Raw genomic sequence first — 20,080 nt, 5'->3', positions numbered from 1 at the left:
TCTCATTCTCTCCATTATGTAACCGGGGAGTTGGGGCTTCGGGCCGAATTTCTTTTTAAAGATGATTTTTACAGTCAATGAGCAACGTCAGGGAGTGATGACACCGGGAGGTGGCATCAGCCGGTGCAAGCGTTTAAGCGAATCCCAACACGCCTTTCAGGGAGACTCAGACGCCCGGGAGCCCTTGGCAGGTCCGCACCTCCGGGAGTAAACCCCCCGCCGCCCGCCCGCGTCGCACGGGAGCGCGCCTGAGACCGCGTGGTCATTGGTGCACGCGCCGCCCCCTTCCCCGCCCCTGCCGTCATCCTGGGCGGTGCGCTTCGCCAGCCTCCGCGCCAGTCGCTGACAGCCGCGGCGCGGAGAGCTTCTCCTGTGCTACCGAGGCAGGTAAACAGACCAGTCGCCTGGTCGACTCCCAGCGCGGGGCTGGGGCGGGGGTCCGGAGCACCGGGGTGCGGCGGGAGGGGGGGGTGGGGGGGGGGGAGGCGCCGCGGAACCCGGGACCGAGAACCCGGGGCTTTGGGGGACGGGGGCAGACCTTGACCGTGAGGAGAAGGGGGCTTCCCTGCGGGCGCGGGGCGCGTCCGGCCTGCCCCAGAGTGCTCGTGGGTTTTCGGGTGACGAAAACGCCTGGTTTCGCTTTCCTGGTTGGGGCTGGGGGCGGCGGACGAGGCCGGCCTGGCCCCCTGGGGAGGGATGACGATCTGCTACGGTGTCTAGTCCTGCCCAGAGCGTGTTCGCGGCCCGAGGGGCCGAAAGTCCGGCGAGGTGGTGGCGATCACCTCGCGCAAACGCGCCCGGGGAACCCAAGAAGGCCCGCCAGCGGCTCCGGGCAGAGCCGCCGGGGAGTCGCGGGGCTCCGGGCTGCTCGCCGTTTGGTCGTCCTCCCCGCCGGCAGGCAGAGGCCGGGGACGCCCTTCGCCGGGCCCGGCCCCACCCGACGCCCCAGGGTGCGCGGAGTGGGGGTGGGGAGCGGGCGCCAGCCCGGAGCCAGGGCCTCGGCGGGAGGGGAGTCCGGGCGCCTGGGGGCCCCCTTCGCCGGCGAGGTCCCCCCGAGAGGCGGCCCCACAGTCCAGCCCTCGGTAGAGCGTGGGCCGAGCGGGTGGGCGTGGGCGGGGCCCTCAGCGGGGTGGGGCCTCGGGTGGCCCGGCTCTCCAGTCTCGAGGCCTGGTGTGCCAGGTGGCCGGGGACACACGGCTCCTGCCTTGATCGTGACTATCGTCATGGTTGCGTATTTTTCTTCCATTCGGAGCATCACGGTTTAATAAACACTTCCCCACATGCTGAACATCTGAGATGTTTCCCTTTTCCTGGCGAAAAAACTCCAGGTGGAATAGGATTAAGGTGTTTACAAATCAAATTACCAAAAAAATAGAAACAGAAAATTGAATAAAGAGGTGAGGCCTCTGGAAAAATGAAGAACTCTCTCAGACTTCAAGGAGAAAGCGAAAAATCACCAATAGGGAACAGTTTAACTTCCATGACCACCGGGGAGCTCTTAAAAAGAACCAGCTGGAAAGGGAAGGAAAACAGAGGGCTAGGGGGTGTTTTGTATCTGACACGGTTTTCATATTTGTGAGAGGAAAATGTCAAGATTATCATAGAAAAATGGTGAAATGATGAGCGATTTACACAATAAAATGCAAATTAAAGGAAGTCTGGATTATCATTTTACACCTATTAAATGAACAAAACCAAAAACGGTAATAGTTACAGTAACACCTAGAAGAAAGTTGCCATGAGGGGGCCCCTAGCTGGCTCAGTCTGTACATCATGTGACTCTTGATCTTGGGGTTGTGAGTTGGAACCCCACCTTGAGTATATAGAGATTACTTAAAAATAAAAAAAAGAAAGAAAGAAAACTGCCATGAAACTTGAATATTCAGTTTTCCAAAGGTGTGGCGGGGCTTTGGAGTTAGAAAGATGGCCCTGCTACCGACTTCCTGACTTTGGAGGGTCACCTGATTTCATAATCCTCCTCTAGTCATTCATAAAATAGAAGAAATGATAGAGGAAATGATACCTGCATCCGAGTTTGTTGCCAAGATTAATTTATGTGAAACTTATGTGAAATTTATGTGATATACCTTTATTCTTTTCCTAGTCACACCCCTCTGGGTGTCCTGAATTATTGCAGACTTTTTGTAAAACAATCTGGCAGTGCTTTCATTAAGAAGTTAAAATGGTGACCCAGAAACCCTATTGCTGGGAATTTACCTGCAATGGAAGAAACAAGCAAACAAAAGAAAAAAAGCCAGAAGCAGGCACATATTGGTGCAGAATGATCTAAAATTAGAACCAACTGGGAAACAACAGCAGGGCAGTAGCTCAGAAAATCATGGCACATTAACTGGAAGGAACATTATGTAACCATCAAAAGTCATGATTTTGGAGCCTCTGATATATGGGGGAAACTGACAAGTCAAAATGCAGGTTTCAAAACTACTCAAATGTGAATGCATATGTGGAAAATCTGAAAGTAAAAGCACCAAAAAATGGACATTTTAATAGAAGTTAGAGGTGATTTTAATGTTCTTTTTTGTTAGTATTTGCTTTTACTAAATAATACAGTTTTTTAAATTGGTCACATATGTCTCAATATATAAAATTACAGACCCACAGCTTTCTGTGTGTGAAGGAGGGAAAGCTGTGTCCTGTTTGCTGCTTTTTATTTTTATTTTTTTAATGTTTATTTACTTTTGAGAGAGAGAGAAAGAGTGCGAGTGGGGGAAGGGCAGAGAGAGAGGGAGACACAGAATCCAGAGCCGACTCCAGGCTCTGAGCTGTCAGCCCAGAGCCAGATGTGGTGCTCGAACTCTCTAACCACCAGATCATGACCTGAGCTGAAGGCGGACGCTTAACTGACTAAGCCACCCGGGTGCCCCTGTTTGCTGCTTTTTAAAATGATCTCATTCTTTTTTTTTTTCAAATATTGTCTCATTTTTTTCTTGAGTAGATTTATTAGTTTAGTAATATATATATTAGGTTTTTCTTTTAAGGAATCAGTTCTTAGATTTATTTATCAATTCTAGTTTTTTCTTTTTTGTTGTTTTTAAGGACTCCCGAATATATTTGAAAACGGAATAACTTTAGCCAAGCCGAAGCAGCCGGTCTTCTCAGAGGCACAATCCCAGCTCAGCTGAGCCACGACAGACGTATGTACCCTGTGGAATCTCTTTGGTCTTCTGAAGGTTGAAAGTGTCCAACTGTCATAGAAAATAAGGGTCTGGATGGGGTGCCTGGGTGGCTCAGTCGGTTGGGCGTCTAACTTCAGCTCAGGTCATGATCTCACAGCCTGTGAGTTCGAGCCCCGCATCGGGCTCTGTGCTGACAGCTCGGAGCCCGGAGCCTGGTTCCGATTCTGTATCTCGCTCTCTCTCTGACCCGTGCCCTGCTCACACTCGGTCTCTCAAAAATGAATAAAGATTTAAAAAAAAAAAAAAAAATTCCGTTCTCCCTTTCAGATCTTACTTCCTCTTCTAAGGCACCTGTAGCAGCTGTGAACTGCTTTGTATTAAACATTCAGATTGCCCCTGCATCTCACCCAGTGACTGTGCTACACTGGAAAATAATCCTCAGCGAATAGTGTGGGTAGCAGGACTTACAGTTGGGAGCATTTTATTTTTTTCCGGTTTGTTAATCCTTTTTCTTCAGCTGTGTTGTACTTAATGCTGTTAAACTGTGTGTGTGATCACTGCCAGGGAAGCGTGCCCCTTCACGAAAAGCATTATAAATGTGGTTCAGCGTTGTGCTCCTGAGGACCTAGCTCTGAAGCCTGGTTGGGAGTGCAGTTCCCTGGGTAACTTCTATAAATCCCCAAATCCCATTGCTAGACACTCACAGGCTCCGGGCCTGGGATAGGCACCTGCAGTGTTGCTTTTTAAAAGCGCTTCAGGCAGTTCTGGTGATGGACTGGGTTGGGGGTCCTGTTCAGTCCAGACCTGGGCCTCAGGTACCCATGAAACCCCACATCCCAAAGTGTTTTTGCAAAATCTTGTCGAGTTTGCGTCAGATTCTTTAAGGGGCAGTGACCTCAAAAAGATGAAAATAGGACAAGGTTCTACTTTGCCCTGGTAAGATGAGGAATCTCCCCGGGGACTTTGGGGGTGGGGGAAGCTGTTTGGTGCCACTTCCCAATTTAGCCAGTTAAGTTTCGAGTTATAACGTGTTCTAAGTATTAGAAGTTTGGCCCCTGGCACATGACCATTAGGCTAGTTCCTACCAGCTCTGACTCTCGTATCCCTGTGTATAAATGGGGTAATTCATGGATCTTTTACATGCCTTCTCTCGAGTTCCATTGCTTTGCCATCTGCTCATGCACCAAGGCCACATGCTCTTATTTATTTTAATGCTTATTTGTTTGTTTACTTATTTATTTATTTATTTATTTTGAGAGTGGGCAGAGGGACAGAGAGGGAGAAAGAGAATCCCAAGCAGGCTCCATGCTGTCAGCAAAAAGCCCAGCATGGGGTTTGATCGCACAAACCTTGAGATCATGACCTGACCTGAACTGAAATCAAGAGTCAGATGCTTAACCCGACTGAGCCACCCAGGCACCAACCCCAACTCCACCCCACCCCCAACCCCACCTTTTTAAAAATAAGAATGGAGGTTGATTTTTTTTTTTTTTACCTTTATTTATTTTTGATAGACAGAGAGAGACAGAGCACAAGTGGGAGAGGGGCAGAGAGAGACGGAGACACAGAATCCGAAGTAGGTTCCAGGCTCTGACCTGTCAGTACAGAGCCCGACGCAGGGCTCAAACTCACAAACAGAGAGATAGTGACCTGAGCTGAAGTCTGACGCTTAACCGACTGAGCCACCCAGGCGCCCCTGGTGGTTGATTTTAATTGAAAACTTACAGTATCTGCGGAGAATCTTACAGTTTTATTTCTTTAACCTATTAATAGATTTACTGATTTTGAGCCATCCTCGCATTCCTAAAATAATCCTTATTGGTCACAGTGTATTCTTCTTTTACTAACTGCCAAAATCAGTTTGGCGGTATTTTCTGCTGGATTTTGGCACCCGTATTGGTGGAGGCTGGGTAACTAAGGGCGTGAGCCCTACACTGGAAGTGCTGGGGTTTCAGTCTCGGCCTGTTTATCAGCCCTTGGCTCTAGACGCTGTTGCTCAGGTAAAGACACTCTAACCATTCTCTCTGCTGGGCTCCAGGTTCTTAAAACAGTTGCCTAAATTGAACATCTCATACATGTTGCCAAGTTAACATGTCCAAACCACAGCTCTCGGTTTCCCTCCAAGCAGGACTCCCCACCAGTTTTGCCCATTTCACTAGATGACATCACCCACCAAGCTAAATATCTTACTCGCCATTGTGTCTCCAGCAACTAACACAATGCTGGGACCTTAGAAGACACTGAAATATTTGTTGAACGAGGGGTGCCTGGGTAGCCCAGTCGGATTAAGTGTTCACCTCTTGATTTCGGCTCAGGTCACGATCTCACGGTTGGTGAGATTGAGCCCCATGTTGGGATTCTCTGATTCTCTCTCTCTCCCCCCGTCTCTCTCTGCCCTTCCCCCGATCTCTCTCTCTCCCTCTCTCCCTCTCTCCCTCTCTCTCTCAAAATAAATAAACTTAAAAAAATATTTGTTGAATGAATCAATGAGTTGTTGTATTGTAAATATTACATTATACTATATAATTTTTCACAACTTTTTCTTTCATTTCTCTTATGGTTAGTGGTCAGTTCAAAATTTCTATTTATTTAAAAACTGGCCCATACTAGTTATTCCGTAAATGTTTGTTGGCTGAATTAATTCTAAAGTCAGTATTTGTAATTTGTATTTTAACAGAAAGGCAGTCCATCCCACAGATTTTAATTCATGGAACACAGCTACACATAGAAGGCTGTTACTCTTTTGAAGCCTTCCCTTTTTTTTTTTTAAATTTTTTTTCAATGTTTATTTATTTTTGAGAGACAGAGAGAGAGAGAGAGAGAGAGAGCTTGAGTAGGGAGGGGCAGAGGGAGAGGGAGACACAGAATCCAAAGCAGCTTCAGGCTCTGAGCTGTCAGCATGAAGCCCAGTGCGGGGCTCCAACCCACAAACCGCGAGATCATGACCTGAGCCGAAGTCAGACGCTTAACCGATTGAGCCACCCAGGTGCCCCTAAAGGCTTCCTTTTCTAAGGTTATTTTGCCTTTCCAATTCCCCATGTGGCTCTGTGTAGTGGTGTGTGCTTGTGTTTCTATTACGTTTTCAAGTCATTTGATTTTATTTAGAAATTCCTTGGGGCACCTGAGTGATTCAGTTGGTTGAGCATCTGACTCAGGCAGTGATCTCACTGTTCAGAAGTTCGAGCCTTGCTTCCAGTGAGCCCCGCTCCTCTCTCTCTCTTTCTCTTTCTCCCTCCCTTCTTTCCTCCCAGTTTCTCTCTCTCTGCTCCTCATGGGACTGTCCCTTATAGGATTCTCTTTCTCTCTCCCTCTCTGTCCCTTGTTCACTTGCGCCATCTCTCTCCCTCTCTGCCCTTCATGGGACTGTCTGTCATGGGATTCTCTGTCTCTCTTCCTCTCTCTCTCTTCCTCTCTCTTTCTCTCTCTCTCTGCCCCTTGCTTACTTGTGCCCTCTCTATCAAAAGAAGGGAGGAAGGAAGGAAGGAAGGAAAGAAAGAAAGAAGGAAGGAAAGAAGGAAAGAAAAAAAAATTCCTCATTTTTCTGGGTTTGTTTTATTAAGTTCTAATTTCATCTCTTATTTCTTTATAACTATGATGTTGTATTTTGAAATTTTCTGTTTTCTTCTTTTTTGAGTTGAATAATCATTTAATTTATTTTCATTCTTTCTGTTCAGTTAAACCACCCACACCTTTGATAGTCACATGGGTTCCTTTATTCCCACATCTCTGCCTTCTTGGCATCATCCAACTCTCTTGTGGTTTTGGTTTGGTTTGGTAATTTTTTTCTTTTCGGCTAGAGTGTCAAGTGTAAGTGACTTTTTTTTTTTTTTTTTTTTTTTGGTCTCATTTTATCTGATTCTTAATGATTTTGAATATCTTTTCATGCCCTTTTGGCTTTCCCTCTTTTATAAATGATCAGTTTTTATATCTTGTGGCCCTGTTGTCTGTTGGAATTACTGTCTCTTACTGCTTTGCAAGGATTCCTTGTCAGTTCTAGAAATGTTCTAGACTCTGTTGGTCTTAAATACTAAAAATATTTTTTTTTACCATTATGTACTCCTTCTCTTAATTTTGTCTGTAGTGTTCTTCATAGCATTAAACAAGAATCCTTAACTTTCATGTCATAAGATTCTTATTCTTGGTGTGTGCTTTTTGTTTAAAAAGTCCTTCCTTGGGGCACCTGGGTGGCTCAGTCAGTTGGGTGTCTGACTCTGGCTTTGCTCTCACGGTTCATGAGTTCGAGCCCCATGTCAGGTTCTGTGCTGACAGCTCAGAACCTGGAGCTGCTTAAGATTCTGTGTTTCCTTCTGTCTCCGCCCCTCCCCTGCTCATGCTTTGTCTCTGTCTCTTTCTTTTTTTTTTTTCAATATATGAAATTTCTTGTCAAATTGGTTTCCATACAACACCCAGTGCTCATCCCAAAAGGTGCCCTCCTCAATACCCATCACCCACCCTCCCCTCCCTCCCACCCCCCCCGTCTCTGTCTCTTTCTAAAATAAAATTTAAAAAAAATTTTTTTTTAATTAAAAAAAATGAAAAGTCCTTTCCCTACTCCTCCTCCAGGTCACATAGACATACACCTGTATTTTCTTCTTTTATTTTTTTTTTAAGTTCATCTATTTTGAGAGAGAGAGAGCAAGTAGGGGAGGAGCAGAGAGAGAGAGAGAGAGAGAGAGAGAGAGAGAATCCCAAGCAGGCTTCCCGCACTTGAACTCACGGACCGCGAGATCATGACCTAAGCCAAAGTCCTACACTTAACCGACTGAGCCACCCAGGCACCCCTGTGTCTTCTTCTAATGACCTACTTTTTCCTTTCACAGCTGAGTCTGTATTCCATCTAGAGTCTGCTCTTGCATGTGGCGTTAGGGATCCAGTTTTATTTTTTCTTCGGTTTCCCAGAAGCACCTGCTGAACAACCTTCCTTTCTCCAATGGTTTGTGGTACCTGCTTTATTGTATATCAAGTCCCTGCTAAAGTATATATTCAAGGGTTTATCTTCTACTCGCGTTGGTCTATTGGTTTGTTCTAGACTTCTACTGTGCGGTCTCTACTGCTATGGCTCTGTAGTAGGATTTATATCTGATGCAGTAGATTCCTCTCTGTTCCTTTTTAAGGTGGAGTTTGCTATTCATGGACATTCCTTCACCTTGTAAGCTTATCGAACTCCTCAAAAAATCCAGGTAGACTTTGTCATTTGGTTGAAATTATAGGTTCACTTGGGTGGGGGGGGTCATTGACAGATATCTTTCTAATACTGAGTCATCCCAGTCAAAGCCATGAATACCTTTCCATTTTTACAGATCATCGTCAGTGTTCTTTATTGGAGTTAAAAAATTGTTTCCCCGGTCTTATTTTTTCTCAGTTAAATCCGTTCCTGGAAATTTTACAGTTTGGTTTCGCTACTGTGATTTTTTTTTTTTTTTCCTGGTTGATTCCTGCTGGTGTAGAGAAATGCTGTTGATTTTTCTAGGCCAGTCTTGTATCCCACAGCCTTGCTGAACTCTAGAACTGGGTCTCGTGTCATTTCTGATGAGTCTGTTGGGTTTTCTGTTGTGTGATCACCTTAACTGCAAATAACGACAGCTGGCTCTTTCCTTGCATTTCTTGCCCTGGCTACTTCTTTGTCTCTGCATATGGCATTGAACGGGACCTTCAGTACTGTGATGATGGACGTCCTTGTCTTATTTTTGATCTCGGACAGGAGTGCCTTCAGAGGCTATCCACTAAGTGTGTTTACTGGTTTTGTTATATAACGTTTATCAGGTTAGGGGAGTTTCCTCCTATTCCTAGTCTGCTAAGAGTATTTTTTTAAAGTGATAAAGAGCTGTTGACCTTTGACATACTTAATGTCTTGAAATGTACCAGAGGATCGGGCTACAACCTGACCGTTCACAGAGAGTATCTTATAGGAATAGTATCCTAGCACAGCCAGGGACTCAGAATCCCAATCTCCATCCCCAGCGATTTTACTAACCGGCACTGTAATCATGGCTATTGTCACCTGACTTCTCTGAATCTTGGTAGCCTAATTTGTAGAGTGAGAGGTTTGCATTAAATAATAGAAGATCTTCCCAATTTTATCACAAACAGAAAGAAACTCTCCAAGGTCTTCTGTAAGTTTTCAGTCCCACTTACCTTTAGAAATGGTTCTATACTTCAAACTGTAGCTGTTATTTTTAATAACTTTTCATAACTAAATGTTGCTTTTGTTGTTCTCAACTGATCCTCATCTCCAAATGGTCTTGTCCTCAGATATTCTGTGATTAGCCTAGTTTAATCCAGTATTTGGCTTTAATAAAGTACTGGGCAGCAATGCGTGCCATGGCACACACAGCTTGGTAAGAGTGTTGCTAAAGCCAAGCCCCTCATTTACCTCCTCCGAGACCTGCCCCACACTTCTGTGTTCTGTCCATGTAGTTGTCCAGTCCACAAGCCTGGGTGCCACTTCGACTCTTCCAGGCTCCCATCCTCCACAACAAACACCAAGTCCTCCAGAAGCTGCCTTCTAACGCACACCATCCATGGAAGGAGACCATCTCCTTCCCTGGCAAGGCCTCCATCTTTTACCTCAATCACTACAGTAGCCTTGAAACTAGTTTCCCTGTGTCCACATACACACACACACACACACACACACACACACACACAGTCCCCAGTCCATTCTCCACAATGTTCTTTCTCAGGGAGAACCCAGAACTCATCACTGGCTCCTTAGTACTTTCAGGATCAAGTCCAGACTACTTAATATGCCTTATAATTAGGCTGCCTGTGTTAACATACTGGGGCACTCTTGAGAATGAAAGGGGCGCTCTTAATATTAGCACCAGGAACAATGGGTGTAGACTGTCCCAAGGCATTGGGGGTGTCTGCTCAGCTTGCTGGTGAGGCCCTTTCCTGCCTGACCCCGCCTGCCTCTCTGCTGCACATGAAGGCCCCACTTCGATGAAGCCACCTGCGGCCCCCAGTCCTGCTGACACTCTATCTCACTGCCTGTCTCCACTCTGAATGCTCTGTGCCCCCTTCCACGTCCCGTGCCTAGCCTCCCGAGGACCGAGTCCCTCTCTGTGCCACCTTTACTATGTGGTGTCACCATCTACTCACATACCTGCACGCACTTATAGAGCTGGGACTCTTACAGCCTTGGGCAGGGTATGTTCAAAGCCAGCCTCGGTGTTACTTCCCTTGCTACCTGCTTTTCCAGCTGCCTCAACCATATCAGGTAACATTGCCATCCAGCCAGAGTCCAGATGGCAGGTGAGGTCAACCTTTAGATAAGTGGATCGTAGTTGTTAGACAGCCGGCCATTGCAGGAAAGAGTGTTGTGAAAATTCATAAATATGGTTCACTCTTGTAACAATTTGATTTTTAGTTTGGTTATTTCTTTTGCTTTATAACAGATATGTTCACACTCCTCCATTCACTCAGCATTTATTGTGTAAGCCAGGCACTGTGTTTACGCACCTGGGGCCCAGCTGTGAACTAAACAAAACTCCCGCCCTGGGGTGGCCTGCACTCCCGTGGAGAAGGTGAACAGGAAGCAAATAATAAATCGTAGATGTCAAGTAAGCATCCCTACTCTGGAGAAAAATGAAGCAGGAGGGGCGCCTGGGCAGCTCAGTCCGTTGAGGGTCTGACATTTGATTTCGGCTCAGGTCATGATCTCGTGGTCATGAGACTGAGCCCTACATCAAGCTCTGTGATGAGCATGGCACCTGCTTGGGATTCTATCTCTCTCTCTCTCTCTTTCTTTCTCTCTTCCTCCCCCCTTCCCCCCCCCAAAAAAAAAAAAAAAATGAAGCAGGATAAGGGGATAGGATGCAGGGTGCTGGCTTAGGTAGAGTGGCATGGGCAGCCCTGCAGAGGTGACATTAGAGCAAACTTGAGCCACATGAGTAACTGTGGAGGGAGAACCTTCCAGTCCTGGGAGCAGCAGGTGCAAAGGCCCTGAGATGGGAAAGTGCTTATTAAGTCTGGGGAGCAGGAGGAGGCCAGAGAGGCAAGGTCATGCGGGGCCCCGCCGGCATGGTCAGGACTTGGGGTCTTACCCTGGGCATGAAGGAGTGCCACTTGGGGGGAAGGGAAGAGGCATGGTGTGAGCTACATATTAAAAGGTTGTGTGAGCCCTGGGCTGCTGAGTAGAGAACACACAGTGGGGGCCTGAGGAAAGCAGAGAGGCTGGTTGGAGGCTGTTGAAAGAGCCCGTCCAGGAGCAGTAGATGCTTCACTCAGGATACTAAGTAGTGTCGGGAAATGTGAGTGGTTTTGGGATTTAGGATTTATTTTCAGTATAGAGCTGATAAGATTTGCTGGTAGAATCATCGTGTCCTGTGAGAAAGAGGAAATTCAAGAATAACTCCACGGTGTTGGCTGGGTTCGGCTCATTGGGGTGAACAAAGTAGTTGTTGACATAAAACTCCATTAAATTGGGAAATGTTGACTGGGGCGACACTCCCCTAGTTCAGTTCCCTGCAGTGTGTGAGCAGAAGTGTGGGCAGCACGGAGGCCGAGAGCTGGAGCCTGTGTGCAAGTGAAGACTACCCCAGGGGAGCAGGCTTGTAGAAGGCTGGGCACCGGGGACTCGTGCTGAGGGTGCCAGAAGAAGGCCAGCCGACGTGTCTCAGGACCCTGCCCCTCTAACCCTACCCAGAAGAGCCTCCAAAAATCCTGACTGGCATGATCTGAGCAGTTGAACTTGGCTTGAAACTTTCAGATATATTTTTATTCACTTATGGCCACCGAGATTTTCAGTAATGATAGTAGAAGCATAAACAAGATGTGAATTCATTTACTTACTGCATCGTTCTCCTTCCCCTGCATGTGTGTGTGTGTCTTTGATCTCTGCGCTTGGAACGGAGCACCCAGGGGAAATAAGGTATTTAATCGGAAGGGAGGTTTTTAGTTTGATGAACGTGCATTCTGTAGAGGGTCATCAGTCATTATCCAGGATACGTGGCTGGTTTAGTCCTAAGCTGTGCTGGTCATTGTATGTGAGACCAGTTTCTTTTGTACCAACAGTTAGAAAATAAGTCACTCATAAGCCATTAAATGCCAAACTAAAACTCATTCAGTGACTGAGTATCCGCAAATGTTGTGGACACGGCCATTTCTGACCTGCTTTGAGCAGCCCTTTTTATAGAAGAAAAGATGAATTGACAAGCAGGCTTGCAAGATCCTGCATGTTTCCCGTTTCCAAAAACTGTTGTATTGAGAATTACTTTGAGGAGATTCTTGCCGGCACTTACACGTTGTGAGGGTATGAATTCCTTCACGCACAAACACCTATCGTGGGCCTGCTCTGCCAGGTGCCACCCCAGGTCCCGAGGAGAGAGCAGCAAACAGGACTCGCTCCCTGCTGACATTCATTCCCGCAGATGAAAGAAGACATGAACCAGCGATTTTCAAAGTCATTTAATTACTGCAAACTCAACCGGGTGGGGGGGGGGGGGGGGAGGGCTTCCTAGCTCACAAGACTTCCATAGGGGCCACACCAAGTTCCCAGAAGGTTCCAGAAGGGGCCACACCAGGATCCTCGTAGCAGTCCACACAGCAGCCAGGGACTTGCCTCCACTCCCAGCCCCTACAAGTAACTCCTTGGGTGCAAGGGAATGAGGCCCGTATTGGTGCGTGAAGAGTTCCCCTTCACGTAGAAGCCCCAGACCTTGCAGGATCTGGCGTCCCTCGTGACAGCCCCAAAGGGGCACTGCTTCCAGGGTTCCCACAAGGACATGCCTGGTTACAGCAATCACCCCTCTAGGGATGCTCAAAGCTATGGCAGACCCACCAGACGCACTTTATCAATCGGGTTATTTTTACCATAAGCAACATTGCTAACATTCCATCGCTATCAGGTTTCCAGGAAACAGAGCCAGAAATGATCTGAAGGACAAATTTGTCCTTAGAGAAGGACAAAGCTGTGTTAACGCTTTATTTGACATTACTTTTATCATAAGTGCCACAGAGGAGAGGTAGGAGTGGAGAGCCTTTGTGACCAACATGCAGACGCTCTCACTCGAGCGTTCATTCATTACGCAGCAAGCGCCGAGTGGTTCCAACATGAACGTAAGATGCTGACGCCCTTCTCATTTTGCAGATACATCGTCATGGTGAAAGGCCACATAGGCGGCTGGATCCTGGTTCTGTTTGTGGCCACATGGAGTGACGTGGGCCTCTGCAAGAAGCGGCCGAAGCCTGGTGGAGGATGGAACACTGGGGGGAGCCGGTACCCGGGGCAGGGCAGTCCTGGAGGCAACCGTTACCCACCCCAGGGCGGCGGCGGCTGGGGTCAGCCCCACGCCGGCGGCGGCTGGGGTCAGCCCCACGCCGGCGGCGGCTGGGGACAGCCCCACGCCGGCGGCGGCTGGGGACAGCCCCACGCCGGCGGCGGCTGGGGTCAAGGTGGTGGCACCCACAGTCAGTGGGGCAAACCCAGTAAGCCGAAAACCAACATGAAGCACATGGCAGGAGCCGCAGCAGCCGGGGCGGTAGTGGGGGGCCTCGGCGGCTACATGCTGGGGAGTGCCATGAACCGGCCCCTCATTCATTTTGGCAACGACTACGAGGACCGTTACTACCGTGAAAACATGTACCGCTACCCCAACCAAGTGTACTACAGGCCAGTGGATCAGTACAGCAACCAGAACAACTTTGTGCACGACTGCGTCAACATCACGGTCAGGCAGCACACGGTCACCACCACCACCAAGGGGGAGAACTTCACGGAGACCGACATGAAGATAATGGAGCGCGTGGTGGAGCAGATGTGCGTCACCCAGTACCAGAAAGAGTCCGAGGCCTACTACCAAAGAGGGGCGAGCGCCATCCTCTTCTCCCCGCCTCCCGTGATTCTCCTCCTCTCGCTCCTCATCCTCCTGATCGGGGGTTGAGGGCGGCCTTGCCGTCTTCCCCATCTTCTTCATCTTTCACGGGTTGGGGGAGGGGGTGTCTACCTACAGCCCTGTAGTGATGGTGTCTCATTCCTGCTTCTCTATCGCCCATAGGCTAATACCCTTGGCACCGATGGCCCCGGGAAATGTAGAGCAGACCCAGGATGCTATTTATTCGAGCCCCGAGGGATTGAGTCCTTCATGGGCCAGTGCTAGTGCTGGGCTGGGAATAACAACAACAAATAATCATTGGTTGATCTAGGGCTCCTTTTTTTGTCTAGTGCGGCAGATTGAGGCGAAATCGATTCTCAAAACAGCCTTCAAGTACCTTCGCCTGAATACCTCTGGCTCCTTCCCCAGCTAGAGCTCAGTACACTAATGCCCCATCTTAGCCGTGATTTCACGGCAACGTGGGACATTTTTCTCACCCGTTTTAAGAGAACCTGACTACATTTCCCCGTTCAGAGAGCATTTCTGCCAAATTTGAGTATCATGGCCACATGATGCTCATTCAAAAAACAAAACTAGAGATCCTTAGCTCCTGGGCCCAGGCTCAGCGCGCCAGAGAGCACGTGCCGTGTGTCTGCACAGAGCTGGGACAGAGTCTTGCATTTTGCAGTGTGGGCTACACAGCAGCTATCGTGTCGAGGCACTAGACCTCGGCAGACGAGGTTTTCACAGGGAACGCGCGTAACCAACAACACAAAAAGACTAAAAAATAGCCCAACACTTGGTGCCCTTGGAGGCGAGCTCCCGGCTTGGACGTTTAAAGCGCCTACTCGTGGCATTCCTTTCTTTCATAACCTAAACTGTAGAGAAGTAGGGCAGTAAAAAATTGCACCACTTTCTGGGCACTGAGAGCAAATCTTTGGTCATTTACCTGGGCACCAGAACCATTTTGACATAGAGGAAGATGCAGCGTGAAAATACCGTTCTCCCAGAGCATTACACAATGAAGAAAATGATTAGTAGACAAAAGAAGTGCTCGCATTTCTCCATTGCTGTGTCATAACTGTCAAAAGCCAGAATTGCGTCAAGTCCTGGTTTGGCCATCCCCAAAAATACCTTAGGTGGCAGATGACAGAAATATCCATTCAGAGTGGAAAAAAAGAATTCTGTTACTGTTATTTAAGGTAAAATTATTGTCTGGATCATTCATTATTGTCACCTAGCTGATAAATTACCATCCTGCAATGTTACTGGCTTGCACTGTGCGGGTATTTGATGTAAAAAAAAAAAAAAAAAATTATTATATATATATATATATATTGTGTATGACCAACATAGAAATTTGGGTTAGAGGAGTTAACATCTATCTGATCTATCGTACCACCTGTTTTTGTAAGGTACTAAATACTTAATACGTAGAAAACCCTTTTGCGTGGTCCTCAGGCTTACATGTGCACTGAATAGTTTTGTATAAAGATCCATCGTGGATCTTTGAAATATGCATGTACTTTATATTTTCTATATTTGTAACTTTGCATGCACTTGTATAAAAAATTGTATAAATGTTCTATATCTGGACCAGAATTAAACAGGAGCTAAGTGAGCGTGTTGTGGTGTTGGCAGTGATGTTCTCCACTGTGCCCTGTGTCGGCAGGGTCATTGTGGGGGTGAACTGGAACAAAGCGGCTCGTGCAGTCCCCATGCCCCTGTGGTGACCAGTGTCCCCTGCACCCGCTCGCAATCCTGCCGTCAGCTGTGCTCCGGGCACACATGCCAGCTGCTCCCGGCTACCTTTTCATTTTTTCTGCAAATATCTTGAGTGTCCTTGGCACTGGGTAGATGCCAAAGGCACTATTGCAGCGGAGGAAGACAGTCCTGGCACTCTGGAAGCTGCTTTTCTGTCCTGGATTTTGAAATAGAGGATTTTCTTGACTAAGTTGGAACTGAACAGGCTCTCAGGTACCAACTTGATTGCCCCCCCCCACACACACACACCCCTTTCACCCCCAGTCTCAGCTCATAAAATCTCCCAGACCCTGGGAGCCCCAGGGGCAGTCCCTCCCTTTGGGCTGAAATTTAACACCTCAGGTCCACAAAGGCCACTCATTTGTCACAGTGCTTCAAGTCCCATACTCGTTTCCTGCGCTCCTCACAAGTGTAGGGCACCCCCCCCCACCCCCACCCCCCATGCTTCTCTCCATTTTCCAAGGCAGGCTTTCTCTCACAACTGTAGTTTACCAAGAGCAGGAGTAATCACGGAAATGACGGTGGTTGAACTCACAGTATTTGTTAATACCTTAGGAAATGCCAATATCCAGTAGCGATCGCAGCATCAACTTTGTACTAAAAACGGCAAGAAAGAAGTCCACGCGTCGGAACCCTATCGCTCGCAAAACTGCTGGAACGGACACCTAAGTTTCAAAAGCATGGCTCATCCATGAGTAAGCCTCAAACTTAATCCCGAACATAAAAATTTCTAGAACTATTTTCAGTTTGGGCCATTTTCCTAATTCTTTAAAAATAAACTTCATTACCTGTCGATCATAGTTTCTCAAGAGTGGCCTGCTGAGAAGACTTCAAATGTCCAAAGCATAGATACTCAGAGAGCCGAAGTCCCTGATATACCATGTACCTCAGGCCCCGTATTTTCTTCCTGTTACTTCCCAACTCCTGTGAGTTGTGCTAAAAGAATTTTCTCTTTAAAAAAAAAAAAAAAGCACCCGGGTAGCTCAGTGGTTAAGCGTCCGATTTAGGCTCAGGTCATGATCTCACGGTTCATGAGTTCTAGCCCCATATCGGGCTCTGTGCTGACAGCTCAGGGCCTGGAGCCTGTTTCAGATTCTGTGTCTCCCTCTCTCTCTCTGCCCCTCTCCCACTCACTGTCTCTCCCACTCTCTCTCTCTTTCAAAAATCAACATTTAAAAAAAGAAAGGAAAAAAACAATTTGAAAACAATTGACTTAACTGATTCTAACTCCCAGAGAGGTTTCTTCTGGGGAAGTGTCACGTGTCAACTTGTGTTTCCCACCTCTCTGGGGCTGAAACCAAATAAGTAAGTGTCCGCTGCTTTGGATGGAAATTTGGGTTTGTATTGCTTCCCACCATGGTGGGAGCCTTAATCTCAGCCAGAACCTGAGCTTCCCCAGACTCTGGCCTTGCCAAATGGGACAGGGAGTTAGGCCTCGGAGGGCCCATCACTGTCCCACCCCCTCCCAGGCCACATGAGACACTGGCTTCTCATAGCCCTCAGGCTGGAGCTCTGGGGCCCCTGCCCTCGCTGTGTACTTCAAAGGGTCCCCTTCTAGGCCTGCACGTAGAGTCCACTGCCCCCCTTTCCTAGACTAGATTCTGAGTACCGAGGATGCTGGAATTCTCCACCAAATGGTCCCAAACCAACTTCCAAGGTTCATACAGTCCTCTTATCTGCTCGACCTTCCGCAGGTGGACACCGTGGGTATACACACCTCAATGTCAGAGAGATAGCCAGGGGTGGCTGTGGGGGAAGGGAGCTCAGAAAGAACTTGGATACGTGGGCCGCGGTGCCCACACCCACGAACCTGAGGTCCCTACAAAGTGCTGGCTGGATCCAGGTGGAGAGAGGAGAGGGCAGCCACGGGCTGCAAGCTGTCCTTTGGACTCTTTTCTTCCTCCAGGGCCTGCAGCTGTTAGCAGCAGCCCTTCCCTCAGGCTTCTAGGGGGAAACTAGGGAAGGATTTTGCAAGAGTCATTAGTTTGTCAAATGTCCTCAAGCCATGCAAGTGTCTGTAAATTCTCAGACAGGCCAGGACTGGCCCTGTGAAGTTCTGGCTCAGTAATAGTGGGAGCACCTGGGTGGCTCAGTCCGCTAAGCATCCGACTTTGGTTTGGGCCATCATCTCATGGTTCGTAGGTTCGAGCCTCATATTGGGCTCCGTGCTGACAGCTCAGAGCCTGGAGCCTGCTTCAGGTTCTGTGTCTCCCTCTCTCTCTGCCCCTCCCCTGCTCACACTCTGTCTCTGTCTCTCTCTCAAGAACAAACATTAAGAAACTAAATAATAATAATAGTGAACCAGAATTACTGCCATTTTTTTACATTACAGTTGTTTCTGTGCAACAGAATGCTGCATTGCAACTATCACACTTCAAAAGAATTGTTTGTTACATGAGTGTGCATAACACGATTTTAAGCGAAAATCAGAGTATGAACCTATAAGAACCTACCCATTTTTTATAAGACAAAGAAATAAAATATAGAAACACACAGAAAAAGAAAATACCAGAAATACACAGGCCTTAATGTTAAAGTGCTTATTGCTGGGTGTAGATAACAGGTGAGTTTTTATTTTTCTATTTTTCTATTTTCCAGAAAATTTACAGTGACCAAATACTGCTTTTATAAGGAGAAAAAGATCTGTAATGACTATTTTTAATTCCTCTCTGGGCACATACCAGCCTGGCCATTAGGCCTTCAGGGATCTAGTGTTTTCTCAGACTTCAGTACAGCTTCATGCATGGCACTGGGCATGAAAGGCCTTATCTGATCTTCATAAGATCCCTATTTTAGAAACCTGATACCCAGAGACATTCTGTCACTTGTCCAAGGTCACACAAATAGCGTGTTCCTCAAAGTATATTGTGGAAACACTTCGCCTTTGGTTTGCGGTGATATTTAACGGTTAGACTCAGAGGTCCCAGGCCTGAGGCACTGTGCACAGCTCACGGCCTCTGTGAATGGTGCCCCCTGGTCTCCCACGGAGCTCCAGCTTCAGGGGACTTAGCTGACCCCAAGCAGAACCTGGAGGAAGGGTCAGCAATCCTAAAAGCAAGCTGGGTCCAACATTCCTCCTCCCCTGAACAGACCCTCTGTTGCTCACTGTCCCATATGTGGCCCCCTAGCATTATTTCAGGGGGGACCTTCAGCCAGGCCCAAAGGTTGTTCACAGGTGGTGGACCCCTCCAATTAAACCATGGTCCCCTAGAGCATGGGTCACCTCCTGGAGCCCCCAAGGTACAGGCCGCCAGAGTGAGTGTGGGTTGGGAGCCCGTCCTCCCTAACTGTCCTGGCAAATCTGCCCCTTTCCTCCCTCCCTCCCTCTCTAAAAACAAACAACAAACAAATAAGCAAAAACAAGCTCATTGTCTTAACTTTTGTATTGGACAAAGGTACCAGTCTTCAGTGACTCCATATCCCTTCGCGCCCTTGCTTGACCCGGTCACTCCAACAGCCCATTTTCATTGCCTTCCTTGCTGACTATACCATCGCTTTTAGGTTTTTAGAACTGCCAGAACAAATTGCCACAGACTGGGTGGCTTAAAAGAAACAGAAATTAATTTCCTCGCAGTTGTGGAGGCTGGAAGTCTGAGATCAAGGCTTCAGCAGGGATGGTTTCTCCTGAGGACTCTCTCCTTGGCTTCGACATGGCCATCTTCTCCCTTGACCTCACGGGGTCTTCCCTCTGTGTGTCAGTGTCCTAATCTCTTTCCATAAGGACAGCAGTCACGGCCTCATTGTTACTTAACTTTGAATTAACTCTTTAAAGGCTTCACCTCCAAATACAGTCATTTTGAGGTTTGGGGGACTAGAATTTCAGCATATAAATTTTGTGAGGACACAGTTGAGCCCACCATACCATCTGTGTTCTAGAAACATCATAGCAGTGTGTCAGTGTCACTATCAAAGGCAGTCCCAGGACTCCGAGGGCCCCACATTCACACACTCATGTCTTATAATGAAAATACCATCATCTGTGTGCCTTCATCAGACTGGGCCACTGCCCACCGCTCCACTCAGGATTGCCAATTGGCCTACCTCACAGTGCCCGTCACACTGCAAGCAGAAATGGTTCCGTTCTGGAGACAGCCCCTGAAACCCGGCCGCTGCGCCCCCGGGGCTGGCACAGAATGAAGAGTTTCATGGTGAGCCAAATTTGTTTAGTTTGGCCTCTACCTACAACGATCTAAAACTCTAAGCGTGATAATGTTCCTCCCACACACAAATACACCACAAACACACCTGGCTTAGGGTTATGCTGATTATGAGTTAATTAACATAAATCTGAGTGTTAGCTGCAATTCAGTGGTGCTATAGAAAGCTGGCAAGATCCTATCCCCTCATGCTGCCAAATCCTGAATG

General features: G+C 47.7%; 1 protein-coding gene across 2 annotated transcripts; it reads left to right on the top strand.

Annotated features, from left to right (window-relative positions):
- The first annotated feature begins 182 nt into the window (after window positions 1–182).
- On the top strand, window positions 183–15,573 carry PRNP (prion protein (Kanno blood group)). 2 transcript variants are annotated; one of them, XM_060613066.3, is made up of 3 exons: window positions 183–383; window positions 3,058–3,155; window positions 13,228–15,573. In XM_060613066.3, the coding sequence occupies exon 3, from the start codon at window positions 13,238–13,240 to the stop codon at window positions 14,018–14,020; it is 783 nt and encodes a 260-aa protein (XP_060469049.3). In that variant the 5' UTR covers window positions 183–383; window positions 3,058–3,155; window positions 13,228–13,237; the 3' UTR covers window positions 14,021–15,573. The 2 variants fall into 2 exon arrangements, with proteins under 2 accessions (XP_060469049.3, XP_060469039.3); XM_060613056.3 differs by having other exon boundaries at window positions 184–387.
- Window positions 15,574–20,080: the final 4,507 nt, after the last annotated feature.

The sequence above is a fragment of the Panthera onca genome, chromosome A3 (assembly GCF_046562875.1).
Source record: "Panthera onca isolate mPanOnc1 chromosome A3, mPanOnc1 haplotype 2, whole genome shotgun sequence".
Classification (NCBI taxonomy): Eukaryota; Metazoa; Chordata; class Mammalia; order Carnivora; family Felidae; genus Panthera; species Panthera onca.
Note: the sequence above shows the minus strand (reverse complement) of the source record. Positions and strands in the feature narration are given on the sequence as shown.